This window comes from Zosterops lateralis (genome assembly GCF_965231275.1).
Source record: "Zosterops lateralis genome assembly, chromosome: 7".
NCBI classification, from domain to species: Eukaryota; Metazoa; Chordata; class Aves; order Passeriformes; family Zosteropidae; genus Zosterops; species Zosterops lateralis.
In genome coordinates, this window is record NC_139767.1 from 12941827 (window position 1) to 12963933 (window position 22107).

Consider the following 22107-nt stretch of genomic DNA (forward strand, 5'->3'; position numbering starts at 1 on the left):
TATTAGTAGTGCAACTGAGTTATGACACAGGAGCTCAGAGAGGAGTCATTCCCTCTCAACACATTCAGGATTAGTTATTTTCCCATTAAACTGCTTTAGACACGGTGAGTTTGTTGCCTCAAACGGGTCACTGCATGTAACAGGAGTTGATAGGAAAGCCTAGTCCTGTCTGATCAGTGTGAGTGACAACAGGGACCTATTGAATCAATGCAAATTTTGCTACAGATGTATACAGACCAAAACTGAGAGCCACCCTCTGTATTTACACCACAGGGCTCTACTGAGCAGCCACAGTAAGGCTGAAAGGACACAGCAAGGTAATAGCAGTGGTGGCACCAGATGCAGTCAGGACCCCAGTGCTCAGCTCACCAGGAGTCAGTGCCTGGGGGTTCACCAACACCTCTCGTGGCCAGGAGGGTTTGTCCATTTGGGACATAAAGAAGGAAGATGTGAACATTTTGGTGCACCTATTGAACAGAGCCATCCAGCTTTCATGAGAAGGGGCCATTGGGAGCTACCCAATGGAGAGAAGGTGCCTTTACAGGTGCTTGTCATCATGGTTTAGGGGACCTGGCAGTTATGGATGCAATGGACAGGCTCCCTGTGGTCCCTTCAGGGAGGAGGTGGAGCACCAGCCTCCCTGCCTGCCAAAGTCATTGTCCACAGCAAAACTGGCACCAGGTTTTGCTCAATCCCCTTGGATGGCTGGTGACAGTGCCAGGCTCCAGGAGACAGAGGCATTCTTCAGAGAGAAACAGAAGAGAGTGAGGCAACGGGAGGCTCTACTTGCACCTGCCTGCAATTAATTAATTACGAATCCACTCATTAGCTCAGCTCCATGGCTCCCCTTACTGCCAACCCCCAGCTGTCCAGAGAGCAAGTCATTATTTGAAAAGATTTCCCATTAAATCCAAAAGAAAAGGAATATTTGAAAGAAGAAGAGGCAAGAGAAACAGCAAGGGTGCACACACGATTGCAATCAGCTCTAGAGGATGTGCAGGAGTGGCTGGATCCCCATCTTGGAGCAGCCCAAGAATGATGAAATCGATTTCATTAGCCTGCTCAGCCCCTGGTTACTCTTGTGCCATGTGAAACACCTCCCATGGCTCTCCACAGTCTGGCCTCTGCTTACAGTGGGTACCCTTGTGTGTATGGCAAACTCACCAGGGCAGTTTAGGTCCCACCCCATCCTGCCAGCTCCACAGCAGCCCCATCCAAGTGCAATCCCAGCTTGTGTGGAAAAAAAACCCCAAACATTTGAAGATTCCAATTTCTTGAAGTGGGTGTCTGCCTCCCCTTGGTGCCCAGGCAGCAGCTTCAGCCCAGCTCACAGGCTTTTAACGTCAGGCAGGCACCCATCTGCTTTGCCTGCCGTGTTTCTATTACCTGCTCTCTGCTCCCTGCTCTCCTTAAACCGCAGTGATTTACAGGCGGTGTTACGGCAGGACAGGTCTGACACTGATTGAGTCGCTTATCTGCCGTCTCCGTCCTGCTCTCTGACAGCCTCTCCCCCAGGTATCAATCTGCACATCAGTTCTTTATTCCTAGGTGAGAGGAGAGCTGTCAAGGTTGCAGCTACACTGTCATCTTCATCTAAGCTGCCAGCCACCCTTCATCGCTTAAAGACCCTCTTTAACACACAGACGCCTTGGGAGGGAGTCACCCTGTTGGAGATGGCAGCAAAATTTCATTTGCTCTCAAGGTGCTCAGAGCTTGATGGATTGGCTCTCATTTGTCAGGATGCCCATAAATAAACAAGAGTTTCCAAGCTGTAGGTTCAGCCCCACAGCTTCTCCTTTCTGCAGCCCTGCAGTGGTCCCTGGTTGTCTGCTGCAGGGTACTGAGACCCGTATGAGACACGAGGTTCCCCTGGGCCTGAGCTGCCACCAGGGCAGTGTGACAGGGCAGAGTGAAGATGGAGAAGACAGTATGTGGAACCAGGCTTGGTACTGGGGCTTGCCAGGAGTCCCCACTGTCTTTGTGATGAAGAACAGGGCTGAAGCTGAACTGCAGAACACCACCCCATCCCAGTCACTGCCCACTTTGGCAGGTTCATAGAAACATGACAGGGATATGTTGGGATACCAAAACCTGTACCCTTGTGACATGGACAAACTGTGACAGGCTGGCCCCCACCAGTGCACTTTAGTTGTGAAAATGATTTTTCTAAATTATTTTTAGCCTAAAACTTACTGCTCTCTCACTGGCAGCACTGGGCCATGGCACAGGGTGACAGGAAAGGACCTTTGTCCACTTTGGAGTTTGCTCTCAGTAGTGCTTTTGGGCCAGAACAACTTCCAGCCATCCCCAGCTTTGATAGGAGATGCTGTGTATGTGCACTGGGTCTGTGTTAAAACCCTATGTCACCTTGATGTGCCACACAGCCTGGGGTAATCCAAAGGGACAGGCAGTGCACAGCAAAGGAGACCAGTGGGCATGGCCTGTGCACCTCCAGTTGCACCTCATTTTGCTTCTGCTACCCACAGCCCTCTTCAGTTTGGTTTCCTTGTTGCTGCTCTTTCATGAATAAAAAAGCCACTGAAACAAAATCTCTACCATAATATTTATTAAATAGTAATTTTAAAAGGTTTTTATACAAATCATATAAACACAGTTTTATTTTTTGTTTTGTTTTGTTTTGTTTTGTTTGTTTATTACACCGAAGAATCACAGTAAAAGCTCTTTAAGTCCGTAAGTCCTGGCTCAGCCAGCAATTTGTCAAATACCTTGAACTGCAAACCTTGGAGAATTTCCATTTCTGCATATAATTTCTTAATGGTTTAATTCCCATGCTCACCTCCGGCACCTTCCCACAAAATGAAGTCACCCAGAACTACAGCCCGCCCATTAGCAACATGTCCTGCCATGGGAAGCGTGTGGAGGCAACAGCCCATTTAAGCAAAGGCATTAATGCCGATTTTTTTTTTTCTTTTCTGAATTTCACAGAGGGAATTGCAATCAGCAAACCTAATCTATTTGCAGAGGAGGATGCAATAAATTGAATGCACCGATGACTTTTCCCCCTCCCTGTTGAAGTTACAATCAAACACAGTTTTCCGTAGAACAGTAAAGCACCCGGCAGAGGTAAGTGAGGTATTGGCTGTGCAGCATTATTGGCCTTCTCTCGCCTGGCGAGCTCACACGTGGGCCCTGCCCCAGCTGCCAGGGGCTTTGCTGGGCCCATGCCATCTTAGTGCCAAGGTCAGCAGTACTCTCCTGCCCCAGATCAAGAGATACATTAACACGAGTCAGTCCCACGGAATAAGTCACATACACAATACATACAGAGAATTCACGTGCGTGTGCAAACACACTATTTCTGAATATATGTATATATGAACTCTTCTCTCTGTACGCCTACTAGACACCATAACATCACCTTTTTAATTATATATTTTCACCTATTGTTTGCCTAAGTTGGCTTTTCTACTGTATGGTCCTTTTCCATTCATCCTTCCCCTCTCTGGTGATTTGAAGGGGATAAAATCATTGAGCAGCAGCAATCCAGCTTTGAAATGGTCTGGCACATTTCCTCTCACTGCCTCTGTTTCTTTTGTACAGTAAAATAACACCCCTGTGGAATTTGTCTGTGAAAAATGCCAAAAGAAATAAGGTGATTTGAAAGGAGAATCAGAGACACATTTACTGCTGTTGTAGTTGGGTGCACAGTGTGAATTAAAAAAAATGAAGGCCTTTGTGTGTGTGTTTCTCTGCGTGTGTGTACGAACCGTGGATGTTCTGATGACGCAGCTGCTGTATCTGCTCCCCCAGTACACGTGCATCTTTCTTACAGTGGAGAAGGGCTTTTTCCCCTAAAATCTTACTGTCTGAGGGAGCTCTTCATGAAACAGTAGACAAATGTTCCTATTCCCAAAGTACCAAGAAGCAGCTGTGGCACTGCTCATGTGTCCGTGCTCATGTCCTCTCCAGATGTTGTTTGTGTCCCCAGACACCTGGACTCCTGCACAATGTGTTTGCAGGGCTGGGCAAACTGAGCTTCACAACACATCACACCTTTGTCAACTGCAGTTGGTGAAGAAAATATCGCCAGACCCAACCCAAACTACTTGCCAAGTAAAATGTAAAAATCAGGACATGCTAGATATTACCAAAGAGCCCTTGGGAAAGCAAATCCAGTGTGACAGAAAGGTTTCTTATTTATGTATGTGCAAGCTGATAGAGGTGATCTGTCTGTACTGAACTGGACATGAAGGCATTGTTTTGGGTTCAGCATTTCAAATCTTTTTCTCCATTCAGTTGTTTTCATAACAGTCCTCTCCCACACCACACTGGTAAGTGGAGAGCTGCTACACAATGTAGCCAGACCATTTGAAAGTAGAAGGACCAGATTTATGCTGGGCTCTAACCAGCAGAAAGTGGTGAAGAAGAGCATTTTGTGGAGAAGGATGAAGGCCTCACTTGCTGTTTGCTACAGCACTGATCATCAGCTGGAGGAAAAATACTTCTAAGGCACTTGTTCAAAGTAAAAAAAAAACCAACAAAAATACAGCTCATAGACAGAACTTGGGGTTTTTGCTACTGATCAGGAGCAGTGCAGCTTTGCTCCACAGCGGATGTGGTGGCAGGTGTTTGGTCCAGTGGTGCTGATGGCACCAGCTCACACCCCCCAGCTCCAGAGGGAAGGAGAGCAGCAAGAAGGTGAGGGGGTGCCAGCAGGCACCATGGCCAGGCTCCCCAGGGGTGTGGGTATGGCTCCAGCCTCCTTCCCTGTTCATTTTCCTTTCCTGGCACTTTGGAGAGGCCTCAGCACTGTACCTCAAGTCAAACCCCAAGTGAAGCCCCCTTTGCATCAGCAACCTGACAGGCTCTATCTTTTGTTTGCTGCGATTTTCTCATTATAGCAAAAAGAAAAATGGCAGGCTCAAGAGGAGTGGGAGATTCAAATAAAGGCCTTTCTGATGAAGGCCTCAGCTGTTGCAGTCAAAGATCTGGATTTAATAAATGGCTCTTATTCACAAATCACTTTAAGGCTCTTCAGCTTCTCTCAAAGAGGTGCTTCTACACATAGGGTTTCCCTTCTATTTTCTTTCTTAATGGTTTCAGAAAGCACTGTTGTTACTGTTGACAGTAAAGCCAGTATCCCACCTTTCCCCTGCTACCAGGAGAAGGAAAGTTGAAGGTAACAACATGCTTCCATTTTCAGGACTGCAAACTGCAGCTTTGTGTTCTTAGTGTGAAGTGCACAAATCCCTACCATGATATCTGGACGGAGTCTAAAATGGACAGGGGCTCCATATGTGTGTGTGTTATTTCTAAAGAAATCCCTCAGCCTTCTCAGCAACTTACCAGAGAAAGGAGGTGGGAAATAACAATCAACATTTAGTTTCTCACATCCAAAAGGTAAACCAGGCTCCCTTACCACATCCCAGCCACTCACATGAGCAGAAAATGGAGATGAACCAACAAACAAGGGGCTCAGTCCCCCCTCGCCCGGCACAGTCTGGGTTGCAGGAAAGCCACTCGGTCCTGGTGGAGTGTGATCTGGCAGCAAGACCTGGTGGCAGGAGCAATGCCTCCCCTCACTCCTGCTCCCCTCATTCCCTGTTATGGCATTCAGTTCCCATAGAAAACAGCAAAAAAAGTACTCCCCTGCCAGCCCACCTCACCGGGCACAATGCCATGGGTGATCCCCAGGCACCCATCAGGCCTCCGAGCAGCACTTCTGGTGGTTCATCTTCACCTTGTGCTTGATGCCGTCGTACAGTTCGAAGTTGTAGTTCTCCAGCGTGGTGGAGCTCCGCGAGGACAGCCCGGCGTACGAGCACGTGCAGTAGAGGAGCAGACCAGCACAGATAGCCCCGAGGAGGACACCCAGGGAGCTCATTGCTATAATGGTCACCAGGATGGGATCCAGGGTGTAGAGCCAGCTTTTTTCTTTGTCCAGCTTTGGGGTTCCTGGAGAGTTAGTAGAGAACAGTGTGTCGTTCCTATCCGATCCAAAGTAATCTGCAGTGGAATGGGCACTTATTATCCAGGAATCACTTTTTATTCTCTCCTCACCTTTATACATTTCTTGGAGTTGTGATGGCTTTACAAGAGTTAAAGTGTATATATGGGAATGTCTCAGCAGGATTCACTAACCCAGGTCTAGAAATAATGCGAAGCAGCAAACTACTGAGAAGGTTAGGCCCCCGATTCACTCTTAGACATCAGACTATTGACATAGCATGCAAGCATTTTACACCCACCGAAACTCTGGCCCTTCCAATGCCACTAGGTTCAAAACTATGGAATCAATCTGTCACAGGTCTCAGACTTCATTTTCTTCATTTACAAGTCAAAATGCCATGCAAGCAGCAATTAATGCTTAAAAGATCAGTTTCACTTGTCCCAACACAAATACAATATATTGACTTTGCAAGGTTGCTGGCTGTTGAAAAAGGAAAACAGGAAAAGAAAACCAATGCCTTTGAACAATAAGCCACCACTTCAATGTATGTTCTCAAGCGTGTTCTAGCTCCTAACACCACTAAAACTGAGGTTTGTGAGCAATTTTAGCATCTAATGCTGAAACACAAGCTGCCACAGCTGAATTGTCCATGTGGCACTTGGATACCAACCTGGATCGTTGTCTTCAAAGTCTTGCTCAGAGCTTGGGAAGTCATCCTCCATTCTTGGGAAGTTAACTAGAACAACAAAATGGGAAGTACTGTTTGTTAAAAGAGGCCTTTTGGAGGCTCATTGTCACTGGTCACTGGATGTGAGACCAGCCAGAAGAAAGTAATTTTTAAACTACTACAAGGCTCTTCCTCATGGAAGGAAGAGGAACTCTTTGTCTTTTTCCCTTGGCCAAAGTCAATGAAGACCCTTGCACACTTGAGAGAAGAGGATCTTCACATTACATCACATTTCATAACCACCAAATCATCAGCTTTTAAGAAAAGAGAGTGAGTGAAAAGCAAAGAAACCAGACAACTTGAATAGCACTAAAATATTGTCACTGGTGCCTCCATAATGGCCATAATTCACTATTAGCATGCTCATGGGTATTACCCTTACACCCTTCAATAGGATCTTAGTGCCTGTCTTTACTTGCCACTAATGCTGGATCCATTTAGCACACACTCTACTTTCCATCTTTTCCCATATGTCTGACTGGATATAGAGCTTCAATGACCCAGTTCCTCTTTGGGTTTCAGATAAATTCACAGTAATCTGAGGAATTTATGTATCTTCATTATATGTTTTAATGCAAAAGCTGGTTGAAATGGAGAGAGAGGCAAATAGGTGTCCATATCTAGGCCCTTATGTTAACATTTCCCTGATACAAATTCCTTTTAGTGGTGACATTTCTTTCTATTGTTCAGCACAGACCAATGACTAGTAACCATATGCACATATTATAATCTAAGCAGATGTAAGTTATTTTCTTGTGCAGTCTTCCTATCATTTTCTCTGCATACAGTTACCATGGCTCTTTTCCACTTTTCCAAAAGAACATGTCTTTTCATTTCAATCTGCGAAGAGTTTTCAAAGCTGACTGTAACTTGGGGTCCTCAACTGAGAAGGTGTCTCAAAATGATCAGGAATGCAAAAAATCAGGGACTAGAAAGCGACAGAAATCACACCTTGGAAGTAGTTGTGGTTGGAACCAACTTTACTTATATCTTGTGCCAAAATGGCAAGAAGAGTTTAAAGAGGTTATTTACAAACAACCAAAACTAAATATTGTAACTTGTACCTAAAAAGCCACACGCAAAGAAATTATTCAAAACATTATAAAAGAATATTTCTGTGTATTTGCATGGATATTTAGGACTTGAAAAAGCCTCCTGAATTGTCAAATAGACTTTTTTGCTATCCCAGACAACTGTGTCAGGCAATCCATGCTGGCAACATTTCCAGATTCACTTCCAGAGTGGGATCTCTGCTGAAAGCCATGCTGCCCCAACACCACCTGACCACTGATGGCAGTGATCCTCTGCTGATATTAATTATACCTTCTCATTCATTGGGCAGAATTGTATCTGCACCCAAAGAATGAAGGGATTTCTTTGAATTTGCAAGCTGGCAACAGGAAGGCTCACAGCCCAAGACTTGCCCCTCCTGCCGATGAGTTCTGCATCTCGTGAGTCAGGTAGCTGGTAAGCTGACTCAAGGCTGATGGTACCTTGTTGAAGAAACACAGGTGCACACTGCCTTCTGTAAATCCTCACTTTAACAGCAAGTTCCCATGATTTCTCAACAGTTCTCGAACTGACAGGCCCAGATGGCAACATCTTAGGGCTGGGAGAACTGCCTGAGGGCCTCTTGCAAACATTTAGAACCAAACATGTGGAAAAATAACTTGCAAAGCAGTTCACACGTGGCGATGTCTAAACTGCTAGTCACCCATTGGAAGACAAGCAGTGAGATTTGCCATCCATGTCACCCACACAACCCTACAGAAACTGTATGGTGCTCAAAGATGAGCAGAGGTCAAACTTAGATGACAGTCTGCCCAAGGAGTCCATGTGTGGAGAAAGGCAGTTGGAAGTCATTTGACATTCCATATTGTAGCTGCTCTAAATGTGTGAGAACAAGCTAGCAATTTGATCCTTTTGTAATTTCCCAGGGTAATCTTGAGGGAAAAGCCAGAAATAAAAAAGTATTGGTTAATCAACACTTTCAAAAGAACACCAGTTCTTCCAGCCTGAAAGGAAGGAGCACTGGGAAAACTTGAAAAGAGAGAACATTTATACAAAAAGCCCAGCCCAGAATCTGTTTACTCTTCTAGTGATTTGCTCAACTCCCCATGCTAATACAACTCTTAAGTCCTGCTTAAATGATATCTTCCTACTTGCCCATTTTCCTTCCTCCTCAGGCCCTCATTCTTCTGTTCCCCACATGCCATTTCATTGCTGTTTGATTGTATGTTATCATGCAGGGCTCTACACTCTCTGGAAAGCTTTAGAAAAATATAATTTGACGTTTCTTGTTCCATTCTGGGGCTTCTTGAGTCATTAACTGAATCAGCTCAGGCTGTGTGGGTGTCTGTGGGAATTGAAGCTGGTGGCCTCAGTTCAGTTCCTAGTGGAGATGATTTAGAATCTAGCCTGTCACAGAATCTAGCCTGCTGTTTGTCATCAATTAGGCTCCTTTGGGACAAATCTCAGCAATATTGTCACAAGTGGAGCAGGCCACAGAAGGCGACTCCCTTGGAAAGTGGTCCCCAGAAAAGCCCTGCAAGCTGGTGGGCAGACAGAGAAACATACATCGCTCTGTGTTGTGGAAAGCTGCTTCTGTAAAGGGCAGATTTCAGGCACAATTTACCTTGCTTTTTAAAAGGGAAAAAATATTCTGGAGAGAGGTAGTCAAGAAAGTTAGGAGGAAACTGTAATTAAATATGGGGAATGATTTCTCCTGAGTGCAAGGCCATTTTTAAAGCCTGTGTGCCAAATGATGACTGTGAGCACCTAGCCAGTCATAGCCAAAAGATGATATTAGCAATGATGTTGGAAACAGCCGGATGCCAAGAAAGGCTGTTATCTGTTGGATCTGAGAGCACTGCCAGCTAAAAGGCTAATTTATGGGACCTGAAAAAAGAAAGATAAAATTCTAATCAGACATGGACTGATTTAAGTACCATGTTTGTATGAACTCACATGGAGGGGGAGAAGCAGAGAATTAGTATTTCCAGAGATTAGAGTTTCAGAGTACATCTGTTTTAAAATAGTAGCAGGAGTCAGAGGGATTGTGCCAGGGTGGATGAGGTAGGTAGAAGAGCAGATGAGGTTCTCTGGTGTCCCACCACAGACATACACGTGCCTATTGCAGGAAAGCTCTCCAAACCAGCTTAAGGCAGCTCACCTCTCCAAAGCTGAGCTCAGCATGTGTTATGGCCTGGCACATACTTCCCATCACAACAAGTGCTCGATGCCAGCCCTCCTGCATGGGCTTACCAGCAGCACCATGACCTCTGGCAGAGACCTCCCCACCAAGCCACGAGCTATTACTTTGGGGAGAACACCCAGCCCTGATTGCTGGTACCTGGACACATTCCTCAAAGGCAAATGATGACTGTCAAGAAAAAAATTGCTGTTTCTTTCTAGCCTGACTTTGTGTGGTTTAAGTCCAGGCACCAAGTGCTGCCTCCTGCCAGGTCACTGGGGTGAGCTCAGTCATCCTGGGGCAGAGCTCCATCACCTGGCATCTCTCTGCACACATAGGCATTTGCAGATTATCTGTGGTGCCTCTTGGAGTCTTTCTGGCTGAACAAAATGAGCCTCTCAGCAGGAGGTGCCTTTCCCAAACAATATCTCAAACTTGCAGCAATTTCCAGATTTTATTATTGCCTTCTTAGAGCCACTCTGGCACAGGACAACCCGGCCTGGAGAGCACCCAGGATGCATTCCCAACATCCCTGTGCTCCTGCTCCCCACCTTCTGCAGGGGTCCACAAGCTCTGGGGCTGAAAGCAATGCACCAGGTGCTTTGTGAGCTCTGCTCCCTACAGTCTTTCATTCCCAGTAATATCTCTGGCTGTGCCTGCTGGGACAAAAAAGCAGAGTGTGTAGGAGGAAGAAGAACAAATTGCTGGTTTTGGGGAAATAATCAGCACATGGTAGTTTCCCCACTGTGGAAAGGACTCGAGGGCAGCCAGCTACATGCTCACCCCTCTCTCCTGCAGCTACAACATCCCTCTTGGCCAGTGCTATCCTCCCCAGTGAAGGGGGCATAGGAGGTACACCACTGTTCTGCTGCCAAACAAGTGCCCATGAGGGTCTGAAGCATTAAATGCAGCCAAAGCCAGGAAAACAAGGTCAGAAATTGCCATTTCCCAGTCTTGGCATAGAGAGACAGAGCTCCGGCTCCGCTCTCATCCTTGCTTTTCTCTCTTTGCTCATTCCCAGTCCTTTTCTCTCCACAGCAATAGTGTGACTCCAACACACATCATTTTGTTTTGACACAGCAGAGCAGCCGCCGTGGCCTCGCCTTGACACCGCTCTGCTTGGCGGCGGCGCAGCGCTGCTCCTCTGGCTGGGAGCCCCGGGGGCTGGGGGTGACACCTCCCACCCTCAGCAAATGGAGAAGCACTTCTCAAAGCAGCAGCACAGGCTCCAGTGAAACACTCCCTCTGAATCCCCCATTGCTCTATTTCCAGCTGAAAATCCACTTCACTTCTCTCTTTCCAGCTCCTCCAGAAACACAGGACTACTTTAGTTTACAGAAGGGATAAATCCCTGCCAAATTTCAAATTAAAACTGTGCTTTGGCTACAGTTGAGCATAAAAGAAAGCAAACAAGCTGCCACTCCCTGGCCTGGCCTCCCTCTGCAGTGCAGGAACTGCTGGACCTTATTCTTAGATTGCCTTGGGGCTGCCCTGGTGGTGGCCAACTGTGCACACCTCAGACCACAACAGAACCATTGCCAAACTGGGGGCACAGATGAGCCTCTTGCACTCCTTGGGCTTCTCATATGAAGATAAGGTGGGAAAGTATGGCTGGACAGATGAAGACCTCCCACCAAAAGCACTTGGAGACATGGAGCCAGAGGCTGGGTGGGTGCTTGATGTGGAGGCAGCCGTGAGCAGGCAGCTATTTCCAGCCCTGGTGCTGCCCTCCAACACCTGGCCCTGTTGCACACACGGCAGATGGCCAAGGCGGCTACCCAAAATGAGTACCCTGCCAAACTCTCCCTGTTGCAGCCTGACCCCTTCTGAGCCCTGCTTTTGCACCTCTCCTCAGCAGCGGCATGAGGCCAGGGAAACAGTGGTGGTGGCATGTGTGTGTATGGTGTGACTGTGGCATCACACAGCGTAATCCTCTCCCTCTCCCTTAGCTCTGGACAACCCAGGTAAAGAGCTGACACGCAGGTTCTGTGCTCCATGCCGAGCTCACCTACCCCAAACCGAGCAGCTCCTTGGCACAAGGGCGGCACTGTCCCCAGCTGCCGCCACGCAAGGGCTGGGAGCTGGGGGAGAAGCTGGCAGCTCTGTGGCACCCTGGTATGTTTATCACCTCCCTGTTGTTGCTGTTTGTTTTTACAGTGCAGTGGCTAATGACACGATTCCTCAAACTGGCAGTCACGCCTGCAGTCTCTGCTAGGAGCCGCCACAGCCACTGATGGAGGAGCTGTGGCGGAAAGCCAAGCGGCTGTCCAAGCTCGCCTCGGGGCCTTGCCTGCTGTCTGCACGCCTCACTCTGCCACCCCGACACGGGGTAAGTGGGGGCCAGCCCTCAGAACGTCAGTAGGTTTTCACAGGGTTTCTAGAGGGACAAAAATCCAAACAGCCCCATGCACAGCCTGGTTTCTACCTTGTTCCCTTGCATACAGCAGCAGAGGCATTTCCACCAGGCCAGGAAAAGCCAATCTTGCCCCCTCAGCCCCGGGGGAAAGCGGCTCTGGGGTCCCTGTGCCAAGTGTCATCCTGCAGGTGCCTGCCCTGGCAGGAGGCTGACCCAACTGTGCGGCCAGTGCCCTGGCTGGTGAGTGAGCTTTGCAGCCTGCTCCTGCCTGATCAGCCATCTCGGGCACACTGACATTGCCAAGGCACAGCACAGCCCTTCCCACGGCACCCTTTGCTTTGCCAGGTCAGTGCTCCCTCTCTCTCATCCCCATTAGGCACTGGCTTTGCCCCAGTGATTACAGAGAGTGCCCATGGATCCCCTTCTGCTCCTTCAACACAACACCAACTGTAGAGATAAGATAAAAAGATCGACACCATCACAGCACATACCACCAGGGAGCCCCGCCCAAAGCCTCCCCATGACACAGGACACAATGCTGTTGCCTGGAAAATAGAGCCCTCACTGCTCCCCCAAAAAGTTTTCCTCTTTTTTTTTTAGGTAGACACTTAAATGCCTGAATTTACTGGCAGAAGAGTTTGCATGAAAATCACAGTAAGCTGTATTTATTTCCTTAAACAAAGCATGCTAATTTTAGCTGCTTTCTTCCTTAGGATGTGCTGCAGCCTGAGCAGCACCCAGCTCTCCGGCCAATCTGTCTGTGGTGCATGCACGGAATAATTAATCCTGAACGATTTCTCCCTTTTCGTCTGTTTACTTAACAGAATTTTTTTCTTCCTTGTTGGGAAGCCATCAGTCAGTCTCACCCTCCCTGTTTTTCACATGTGCATATTTGTTTTGAATTTTGCTTGAACAGTCGCTGAAGTGTACAAAATGTAAATTACAAGTGTAATTTGCTTTGCTGTACAATTACAGGAAAAAAAAAGCCCTCTCCCAAAAAAGCAGCATGGGTGCTCAGCTTTGCTTGTGTTTGAATAGCCAGTATGAGGGATCATGTTTGAATTATTATTTTGTTGATGGCCTGAATTCCTAGTAAAGTCAGGAAGTTTTTTCATTGCAAAGCTGAGTTTAATGCCAGGGTAAAGAATATGAGAGAAGGAAAATAAATGAAGGCGGGAAGGAAAACCTCTCTAACTGGCAGCAAAATACATTTCACATGAAATGTGATGCTGCTGAAGGGGTGAAATATGCACCTAGGCAAGATGGGAAGCAGAACGGCTGGAGCAGCGGTCCCTGTAACAAGTTGGGAGGACTCAGGTGGAGGGAAAGCAGGAAACATACAAGTGTCCAAACACCCGGTGCTGTGGCAGCCGAGCCACTCCTGTACAGGTCCCCTGCACAGTCTGACATGCAGAAACAGGGATGGCACAGAAGAGGAAAGCATTGCTGTTTTCATTATTAATTTTGGTAATGGCTTACCCGTTTTTTGCTGAGCTCAGGGACAGAGCACGTGACTCAGCTGAGCTGGCAGCCAGGCCAGCCCCAGGGGCCCTGGAAAGTCGGATGTCCTGTCCCCAGGGGCCCCAGCTGGAGAAATTCTGCATAATCACACTGAGCAATTTAGCACTTAGGCAACGCGGGTGAAATCCCCAAACAATCCCAAGAGTCAGTCCAGCCTCCCAAAACTCCCATAAGGACTGGTACAAATGTAATGGATCTAAAAGCTGCTATTAATGGCCTGATCCTGAGTGCAGCGAGGCAGGAAGCACACAGCAGCTGTGCTGCTGGGAGCTGGTCTGCGCGCAGCAGGAACTGGAGCTTCACTTGGCTAAAAGGAATAACCCTGATGCTCCAAAGAGTTTTGAAACTCTGCTTTGCTTCAACCAACAGCATTCTGATTAGCAAAGAAAGAAGAAGAAAGAAAAACCCCAGATATTTGTATAAAAATATCATCATTTTATTACATTCCACACAATACATCTTCAAAGAATTCCAAATTTCCACAAGATATTTTTCACACACAGGCAACTGGGCAACGCTGGGGATGTCAGGGCTCAAGGAGCAGGGGAGAACTGGGAGTAAAAATCTCGAAGTGACCTTCTGTTTTGTCTTTGGTGATTTTGGTTTGAAAGACAGGGTGCCACATTCTCCTCTCTGACACACCAATGCACACTAGCTAAGTCTGTGGGGGTGAACCTGGTCAAAGTGAGATCATCTGAACTAGGGAGACTGAACTGACTTTGGAAATGACACAATATCATCTGCTGACATGGCTTGGGCTGACCTGAAAATGCAGCAAGCGCATGCCAGTATTCCATACCTGTTTTAATTTGCAGCTGACTGAGGGGGATGGGATTCCACATCCCAAACCAGATGCACTGCAACAACAGTGCTGTGTGATGAGGAGGATCATGGTGAAAGCACCCTAGCCCTGGAAGCCCCTCTCCAGGGACTTTTCAATGGCACTGCCTTCCAGGTGGCAGGAGCTCCCTGGGTCCATTCTGGCCCTGTGGGACAGGCATGTCCCTGCTGCTCTCAAAGACCTTGTGAGAGCCAGGCCCGGGTGCAGTGGTGCCCCGAGCACCCACTATGCCTAATGTGCTCACCATGGCACATCATCCTGGGCTTTTCTGCACTCCCTGCTTGTTTTAGACACTTGCTGCTGCAGCTGAGAGGATCTCACTGAAATCTGCTGTGAAACCAGCATGGGCAACTGAAACTGGCTGCATGAATTAAGGCAAGGAGGGGGATAGAGTGACACCCCCACCGACAGACATCCCCTGGGGATAGGGCTATGCTGCAACAGGGGCCAATACCCCTTCAGCATAGTTTGTATTTCTACTTTTTTCCCAGACCAAAAGGCAGCTAAAGACAGGGAAGTTAACAGAGCTGCTCATCTTGATTCATTTTATGCAATATTAATGAGCAAAGGAGGGATGGGCACTAGCAAGTTTAGAAGGGGGGAAGGAATCTGATCACTCATCACAGATGGGTACAGACAAGATGGACAGCCTTGCTCACTGGAGGTACTTTTTTGTCTGCAAACAGATTAGGGTTAACAATTCAAACCACTTTTGCATGTCATCATTCGGTAATTTATATAAGGCATTTCCACTACAATACGCTGGGCCATTCAACAGTTGGAGGCATGTGGAGGCTCCTCCTCACCTCCCCAGTTAAAGCAGCAGCAATAGCTGGGCCCCCCAGGTGCGCTGGCTGGGCTTGGCTTGCTAGATGTTACTGGCACTCTAAGGAAGCAGAACATTAGCAAACGCAAAACTGACATTCTAGAAAGCCAACAGGCAATTTTTTATGATTCAGCAGCTATGGATTGGGCAGAAGGAAAAAAAAACCAAACCCAGAAAGGGGAACTATACTTGTCCCTAGAGCATTTCTAGCAGAAAGACAAGGAGGAACCCTCTCCCCCTTCCCCGTGTAAAAACAAAACCATCAGCACCCAGAGCGAGGATACTTATTAAATAAATAAATCTTCAATTCTCAAGAAACTACAGTATTTAGCATCCACTAAGACCTGCTGAAGTCTACGTGTTACCCTAAGGCTGGCTTTAACAGATACAAACAAAACATTCATTATGAGCTTCTCTGATATAAGGCAACTTTAAATAGATTCACTTGCAGGTGGGGGAAGAGGAGGGCTTCCCCTCCCTCTTCCAAACAATGGCTGTGTTATCATGTTGGCTGCAGAAAGAATAAAATGGAGAGATCTTACATTTTGAATGTCTGTGGACCTCTCTGGATTCTTCTAGTCATCTGAGGTGGACATTCCTACTGTCCAGCCTGGCCTCTTCTCAATTTGCACCCAAGACATTAACACTATCAAACAAGAAACCCAGCCAAAGCTAGATAAGGCAACAAAAAAGCATTGCTCTCTTCCCCAAGTAAACAAATCAGGGCATTCACCATAAACACGTCCCAGACCTTCCAGTGAGGAGGTGGGAAGGAGGGAAAATTAACAACAACAACAAAAAACAAAAATAAAAGCATTCCCTGTGCAAGTAGAAGCAACAACAAGCAAATTAAAAAGGGGCTGTTTCTAAATATACATTCAATCAGTCAGACACACACAGTCCCATGCACACTCACACACGCAAGTTTAGCACGCATGTGCACAAGCCTCACACACAGGCTTCCAGGCTCACCATCAGGTTCCCTTGCAGGTTGCCTACTGGTAGGAGGTAAAAAACCCAAAACCCAAAGAAGCCGACCAACAACAAAAAAAATACTCCCCAAACAAACACAACAAAACAAAACAAACCCCCACCTGACACCCCAAGTATCCTTGAAAAGTAATAGAAAGGGAGCATTCACTTCTGAAGTGAAGGGGTGGTGTGTCTCTTCTGGCGATCCAAGATGCAGCATTAGTTTAGAGTTTGTAAAAGATTCGGGGAGGGCTGGGGGACAGAGAAGGGATGGAGATATCTAAGAGTTCACATGTATGCTAGGTAAGGAAAAAAGTGCAAAACTGAGGCAACGTATTTGAAGTCTTAGTTTCTGTCTGTCTGTCTGTTTTGTGTTTTGTTTGCTTTCTCGTTCCTGTTCGGCTCTCAGCAGCGCGAGCTGGGGTCTTGCTCTAGTTTTATGGTTAGGGTGGGCTCCACGGCCACAGGGGCCCCGTTGGCATAGTGGGAGGTTTTGTAGGTGATGGAGTGATCACTCTTCTTGGCCGCATAGCGGAACCGGTGGTAGTGGAGCACAAGGGCCAGCGCGACGGAGACCAGCACCACAACAGCACCTCCGGCGGCAATAACGTAATACCAGTAGGCTGGGATGGGCTGCACTGACACCGTGTCCACTGTGGGCTTGGTCCCTGGCAGGAGGGTTGCCCCTGGGGAGGAGACACAGAACAGGGTTGCTAGGTGGGAGGCATGCAGACGTACAAAAAGAAACACACATGCTTTCAAGAGTACAGCACGGAGCAACACGAGGTCCCACAGCCGCCTCCAGATACAGGGCGTGCTCCTAGGGGAGGGCACAGCCTGGCATTTGCTGAGCCTGCATATTCAAGAGCCTTCCTCTTCCCTTTTAATTAATCAGGCTGCCTGGATCGCAATACAAATTCCATATGCACTATTATTACTGTTATTTCTGGCATCAACAAATGTTTTTTCCCCTTCTTTATTTTGGCCATCTCCAGATCAGCCACCTGGTTTTGTCTCCACATGGCAGATGTTGTCAAGCAGTGACAAAACACATCACGTTCATAATTGGAAGAAAAGCGTAATCTCAGATGGCCGAGGAAATTACCACAGGAGACTGGGAAAGAGGTTACAGGGAGAAGCATTTGTCATTTTTACTGAAAAGACAGAGAAGAAGTTCCCTGTCTTAAGGTGCTTTGCACACAGGTCTGGTCTCACTAGGTACCCCATTCACAGACCTACACAGATTTCCTTACTATTTCTTGAAGTGAGAAGGGATGGTTATAATTATTTACAGGGCATGAGCTGCAAAATTCAACTCAATATTCAGACAAGAAACTAATGCTCTCTGCAGCTTCAGCAAGCCAGGAGTATGAATTCATGCTGATAAAGCAACACACCTCGAGAGGGCTGGAAAAGAACCTGCCTCCCACGAACTCACGGGCAGGCAGTGCCCGGACTCAGCCCAGAGATGGTTAACCCTTCCTACTCTTGCAGCTGTGGCGTGTGGCAGGGCACGGCCGCAGGCTGCTGTCGCTGAGGAGGTGACACCAGGACAGCCCCGCACACATCTGTCGCTGGGCGGGCCCGCAGAGCCTGGGCATGCCGGCGCTCTGGCAGCGCCGGGGTCTGTGCGCGCCCACGGCAGGACCGCGCTGCGCTGCTGCTCCTGCACACGCCGCTCTCTCCTCCCTGGCAGCACTCGTGGGGGCGAGCTGTAAATAACTAGGGAGGGATATATTTTTGCACCACGTTTATTTACTGGTTACTTCAAGGGGGCTGGAGTCCCCAGGAGAACTCTCAGGAGGGTTTGCTCTGCTGCTGGACACATTGACCTCCCTCCTGTGGTCACCCTCTCCTCCTGCCCCTGGCTGGCTAGTGGGGAGCAGCCCCCTGACTCAGTGCTGACAAGCAGAACTCTGGGGGCTCCTGGGTTTGCTGTCAGCACATTGTTAAGCTCTGTGCTAACTAAACTCCAGCTTGGTTTCCTGAGCAGACTTGGAGGAGGCCAAGGGGAAAATAAAAAAACAGTGGAGGATACACTCAGCTTTGCCACCAGCAAGGGCATCTTGCAGCACAGCCTCTGCCCTCCCCTACAAACACTGCCTAACAGCAGAGTCACTGGCTGGAAAATCGGGATAGTGACAGCTTTGCTGCTAGTGGCAGGAGATGAGGCAAAGTGGTGGTTCCTCTGCCATTCACAAGGCTTTTTTCCCGTCCCCATTCCCCAAAACCTGAGCACGGGGATTAAAACCAAGAATGAACACTGCACCCAGTTGAATAGCTACAACAACAACAAAAAATACCTCAAAAGCTAGGAAAAAACCACACAAACAAGACAAATCCTGCTTTTACAGAGCAGGAGGCTGGGAACCACCCACATATTTGTCATTGTAGGCAAGAAATTTTGATGTCTCAGGAGATGCCTAACTGCCAGATATGCTGCTCTCAACCTGTCTTACCCCAGCTGCCCCTTGCCATCAGGAGAGGGGGTGGCCCTGTCCCTCCTGCCCGCCAGCAGTGCCTGCAGAAGGACAATACAGGCTGTGCTGTGTGTTGAGAATGGTAAAAGTAGGGAGCAGGCAGCCCTCTACCTCCTTCCCTAACTCCAGTGGCCGTGCTGGTGCCGGGGAATGAAAGCAGCACTTCCCTGCTCCTCCCTGAGCAGCTGCTGCCCCTCACCCATCTGCATGGGGGTGGCAGTGTGGGACATCCCATGGGGGTTGCTGCCAGCTCCCTGTGAGGCTGAGCATGTTCAACGCTGCCTTGAGCTTCACTGATAACCCCTCACTGTCTCCCTCCACAGATCCAGCTGGCTGAGCTGGCCCAGACCTGAATGTGACCCACCACCATCCCCAATGGATCAGCAACACCTCTGCTGTGCCTGACAGCATGGGGGTGCAGGGCTGACCCCCAGGGATATCGTGAGGCTGCTCATTGTGTAGAGGCCACTTGTGTTTACACTTGGTGACAGTCTCTGCTTACATAGCACCGTGTTCCAGTGAGAGATTTACAGACAAACAGCCTCTCATGCCACTGATATACACCAGGTCCTGTGGTGGAAACTGGGATGGGGAGAGGGGCAGGTGTCAGGGGTGACAACAGCTCCTGAGTCTCAAGAGAGTGGGAGGAAGGCTTCCTCCTGATGGCTGTACATTGCTCACTGGAAGGCTGAGTGTACAAAGGGTAGGTCTGGCCAGAGAGGAGCACATGCCATAGTGCCCAGCCTGCAGCCCTTGCCCATTCCCTGTGCACCTCTGCCCTCTGCCTGCTTGGGGATGGAGGGAAGCAGCATGATGTACAGCAGATGATCCTGCTTGTGGGAAAGATCCCTGGGGGAACTCAAGCTGGCTGCATCTTCAGGACAGCCCCTGCTTGGCCCTGACCCACTCCAGATGTCCCAGCCAGGGCTTCAAGCATGGGGGGTGGTGCAGAGCCCTTCCTCAGCCCCCGTTTCCGCTCCGCATGGTCCTGCTGAGGAGATAGCAAAAGTCTGGAGAGTTCATTTAGCAACTGAAGTCATTAAGGAATCACACTTAGCTGTCTCTAAGGCTAACGAAGCCAATTCCCAACATTAATGATTGCTCTTCCTTACACTGCCAGCCACTAAATATAGCTGCCCATCCACACAGCACACAGAGCTGATGTTATCTGCTCTGTTTTTACTGGCTCTGCTGCTCTCTGGAAGTTTTCTGTTATATCAGTGAAAAAGTTCACTGCTCAGGGAGATGGAAAAAAAAAATCCATCTTCTTAACTTAATAATTTTTCCACTCCCCTTTGCCTTCTGCCACACACACACACTTGCCCTTCCTCATTTATTCACTAGTGCTCTTGTCTTAATAAAGAACTGCCTCCTGCTGTTGCTGTCAAGTTTGTGGCTGCTGTGTTTATGGCACAGCTTGGAACACCAGTCAGTGGAAACCTGATTTAATCCCTGCAGGGTGGATATTTTATGTTGTTGTGCTGCTGGTGCTCACACCTCCAACCTGGACAGGCACTGCCCCATTCTCTTTTCAATAGGGAACACTCTATAGGGACTAGTTTTGGAGTTTTTCAGTAAGAATCAAAACCCAAAGAAGGAAAAGCAATCATCATCTGTGAAAAAAAAAAAAAAAAAAAAAAAAAAAAAAAAAAAAAAAAAAAAAAGGAGAAAATCCTTTCCAGAAAGCTGCCTAGAGGGCTGCCTGCCTTGCTCTGCCACTCCTGTGTCACAGCTCATATTCCTTCCCAAAATCACTGACATTAACTGCTGTGGACAAGCAACACAGCTGGACTTTTCATAGATGACACAGATGAAAGGAGGTATTACACTCATCTAATCTGAATCCCACAAAACCAGTGTCAGTCTCAACCCCATAACTGCTACCTGTCATTGCTCCAGGGAGATATCTCTATCTTGATTTCAGGATATCAACAGGGAGAGAAACCACCAGTCCCAAAGGCAAATACTCCCCATGGTTTTTCTCCATGCATTCTTTGGAATATATCTCTTATTTTTAGCCTGGTATTTATCTAATTCCTTTCTTCCAGACACTTGTTGTGCCCTTTATTTAAGGGTGGAATGCATCAGTGCTCAAATGCGGCACAGCGGAAGCACACTCTCCTGGTCCTGTAAGCTCCCGACCCACAAGGTGAAACATATTCCACCTACACAAATTCTCTTCTTATTATTTGCTTTGTGATCCTGGAGCCTGTAAGGTGCATATTTTCAGCTTTGCTCCCAAGCCAGGAGAGGAAGGATTTGCTATTATTTTTAGTGGCATCTGACTTTTTCAGCTCATCTGTAATTGCAGGAGTGGGGGCTGTAGAACATCTCAGTAATTTGTGCGCAGTTTTTTCTCTCCAGCTCTATTTTTCTCTCCAGCAGGGACTTCTTTCCCTCATTTTACCCTCTTCTTCTGTTGGGCATGTCTGTCTCTCCCTCATTTTAATTATCATGTGATTGCCTCCAGTCTTCATCTTCACTTCATCTTTTCCCTCTGCATTTTGCTCTTTAGCAGGTCACTCCATCCCTCTGTGCCATCTATTCCTGCCTGTCATCCAGGGAAACCTTTTCAACCTTTTGCTGCAATTGCAATTGCTCCCCTGTTATGGGCAATGCTAGGATGTCCTTGAGGGAAGCCAGGAATGGGCAGGAGCCATTGGAACAAGCTGGCAAGTTCCAGTGGGAAAGGGAGGTGTGCCTGTAACAGCATCTGCCTGTGGTGCTCAGGGGCTTCACTGTTTCTCCCCTGCCAGTGTGCCCTGGGGAACATGATGGGGAAGTGGAGGCACTGAGGCAGCAGGGCAAGGGTGAAGGGGAAGACAAACAATATGAATTAGCAGGACTTTAGGATAGACTTTAGAATAGAGGACCCAGAGAGAGGTTCAAACTGTAACAAGTCCCAAGAAGACAAGGATGGTTGCAAAATAGATACCAGACCAGGCCTAGGAGAATGTAGAGCAATGGTGGAAGTCACGAATGGTTGTGAGGCTTTAACTGTCACCTGAGAATATTGCAGCAGCTTTTCAGTAACACAACAAGCCTGAATATCAGGTAAATAAGCAGCCTATAAACAAGCAGAACTAAATTCCTAAGTTGTTACAGTACGGACGTGACTGTTACACACGGTGTTAGACCCTGTACTGTCCCTCACACTGCTGACACTCCACAGCCTGAATCCCCAGGGACAGTCACACATGTGACTGCAGTCTCGGCGCCTACTTTGCCTTCACTGCCACAGCTCCCAATGCACGCACCCAGGAGAGACAGCTTTGCCCAC

The 22107-nt window shown here is 48.0% G+C and overlaps 1 protein-coding gene across 3 annotated transcripts in view; it reads right to left on the reverse strand.

Annotated features, from left to right (window-relative positions):
* Positions 1–2568: 2568 nt before the first annotated feature.
* Positions 2569–22107, reverse strand: part of NRP2 (neuropilin 2) — a 90282-nt gene continuing 70743 nt past the window's right edge. The window contains exons 16-17 of one of the 3 annotated variants that reach the window (XM_083864786.1): positions 6582–6647; positions 2569–5916 (exon numbers count right to left, since the gene is read on the reverse strand). In XM_083864786.1, the coding sequence (XP_083720912.1) occupies positions 5663–5916; positions 6582–6647 (320 nt within the window). In that variant the 3' untranslated portion in view covers positions 2569–5662. Of the gene's footprint in view, positions 5968–6581; positions 6648–14148; positions 17034–22107 lie in introns of those variants that run through there. The other 2 variants (XM_083864785.1, XM_083864787.1) reach the window with 2 other exon arrangements.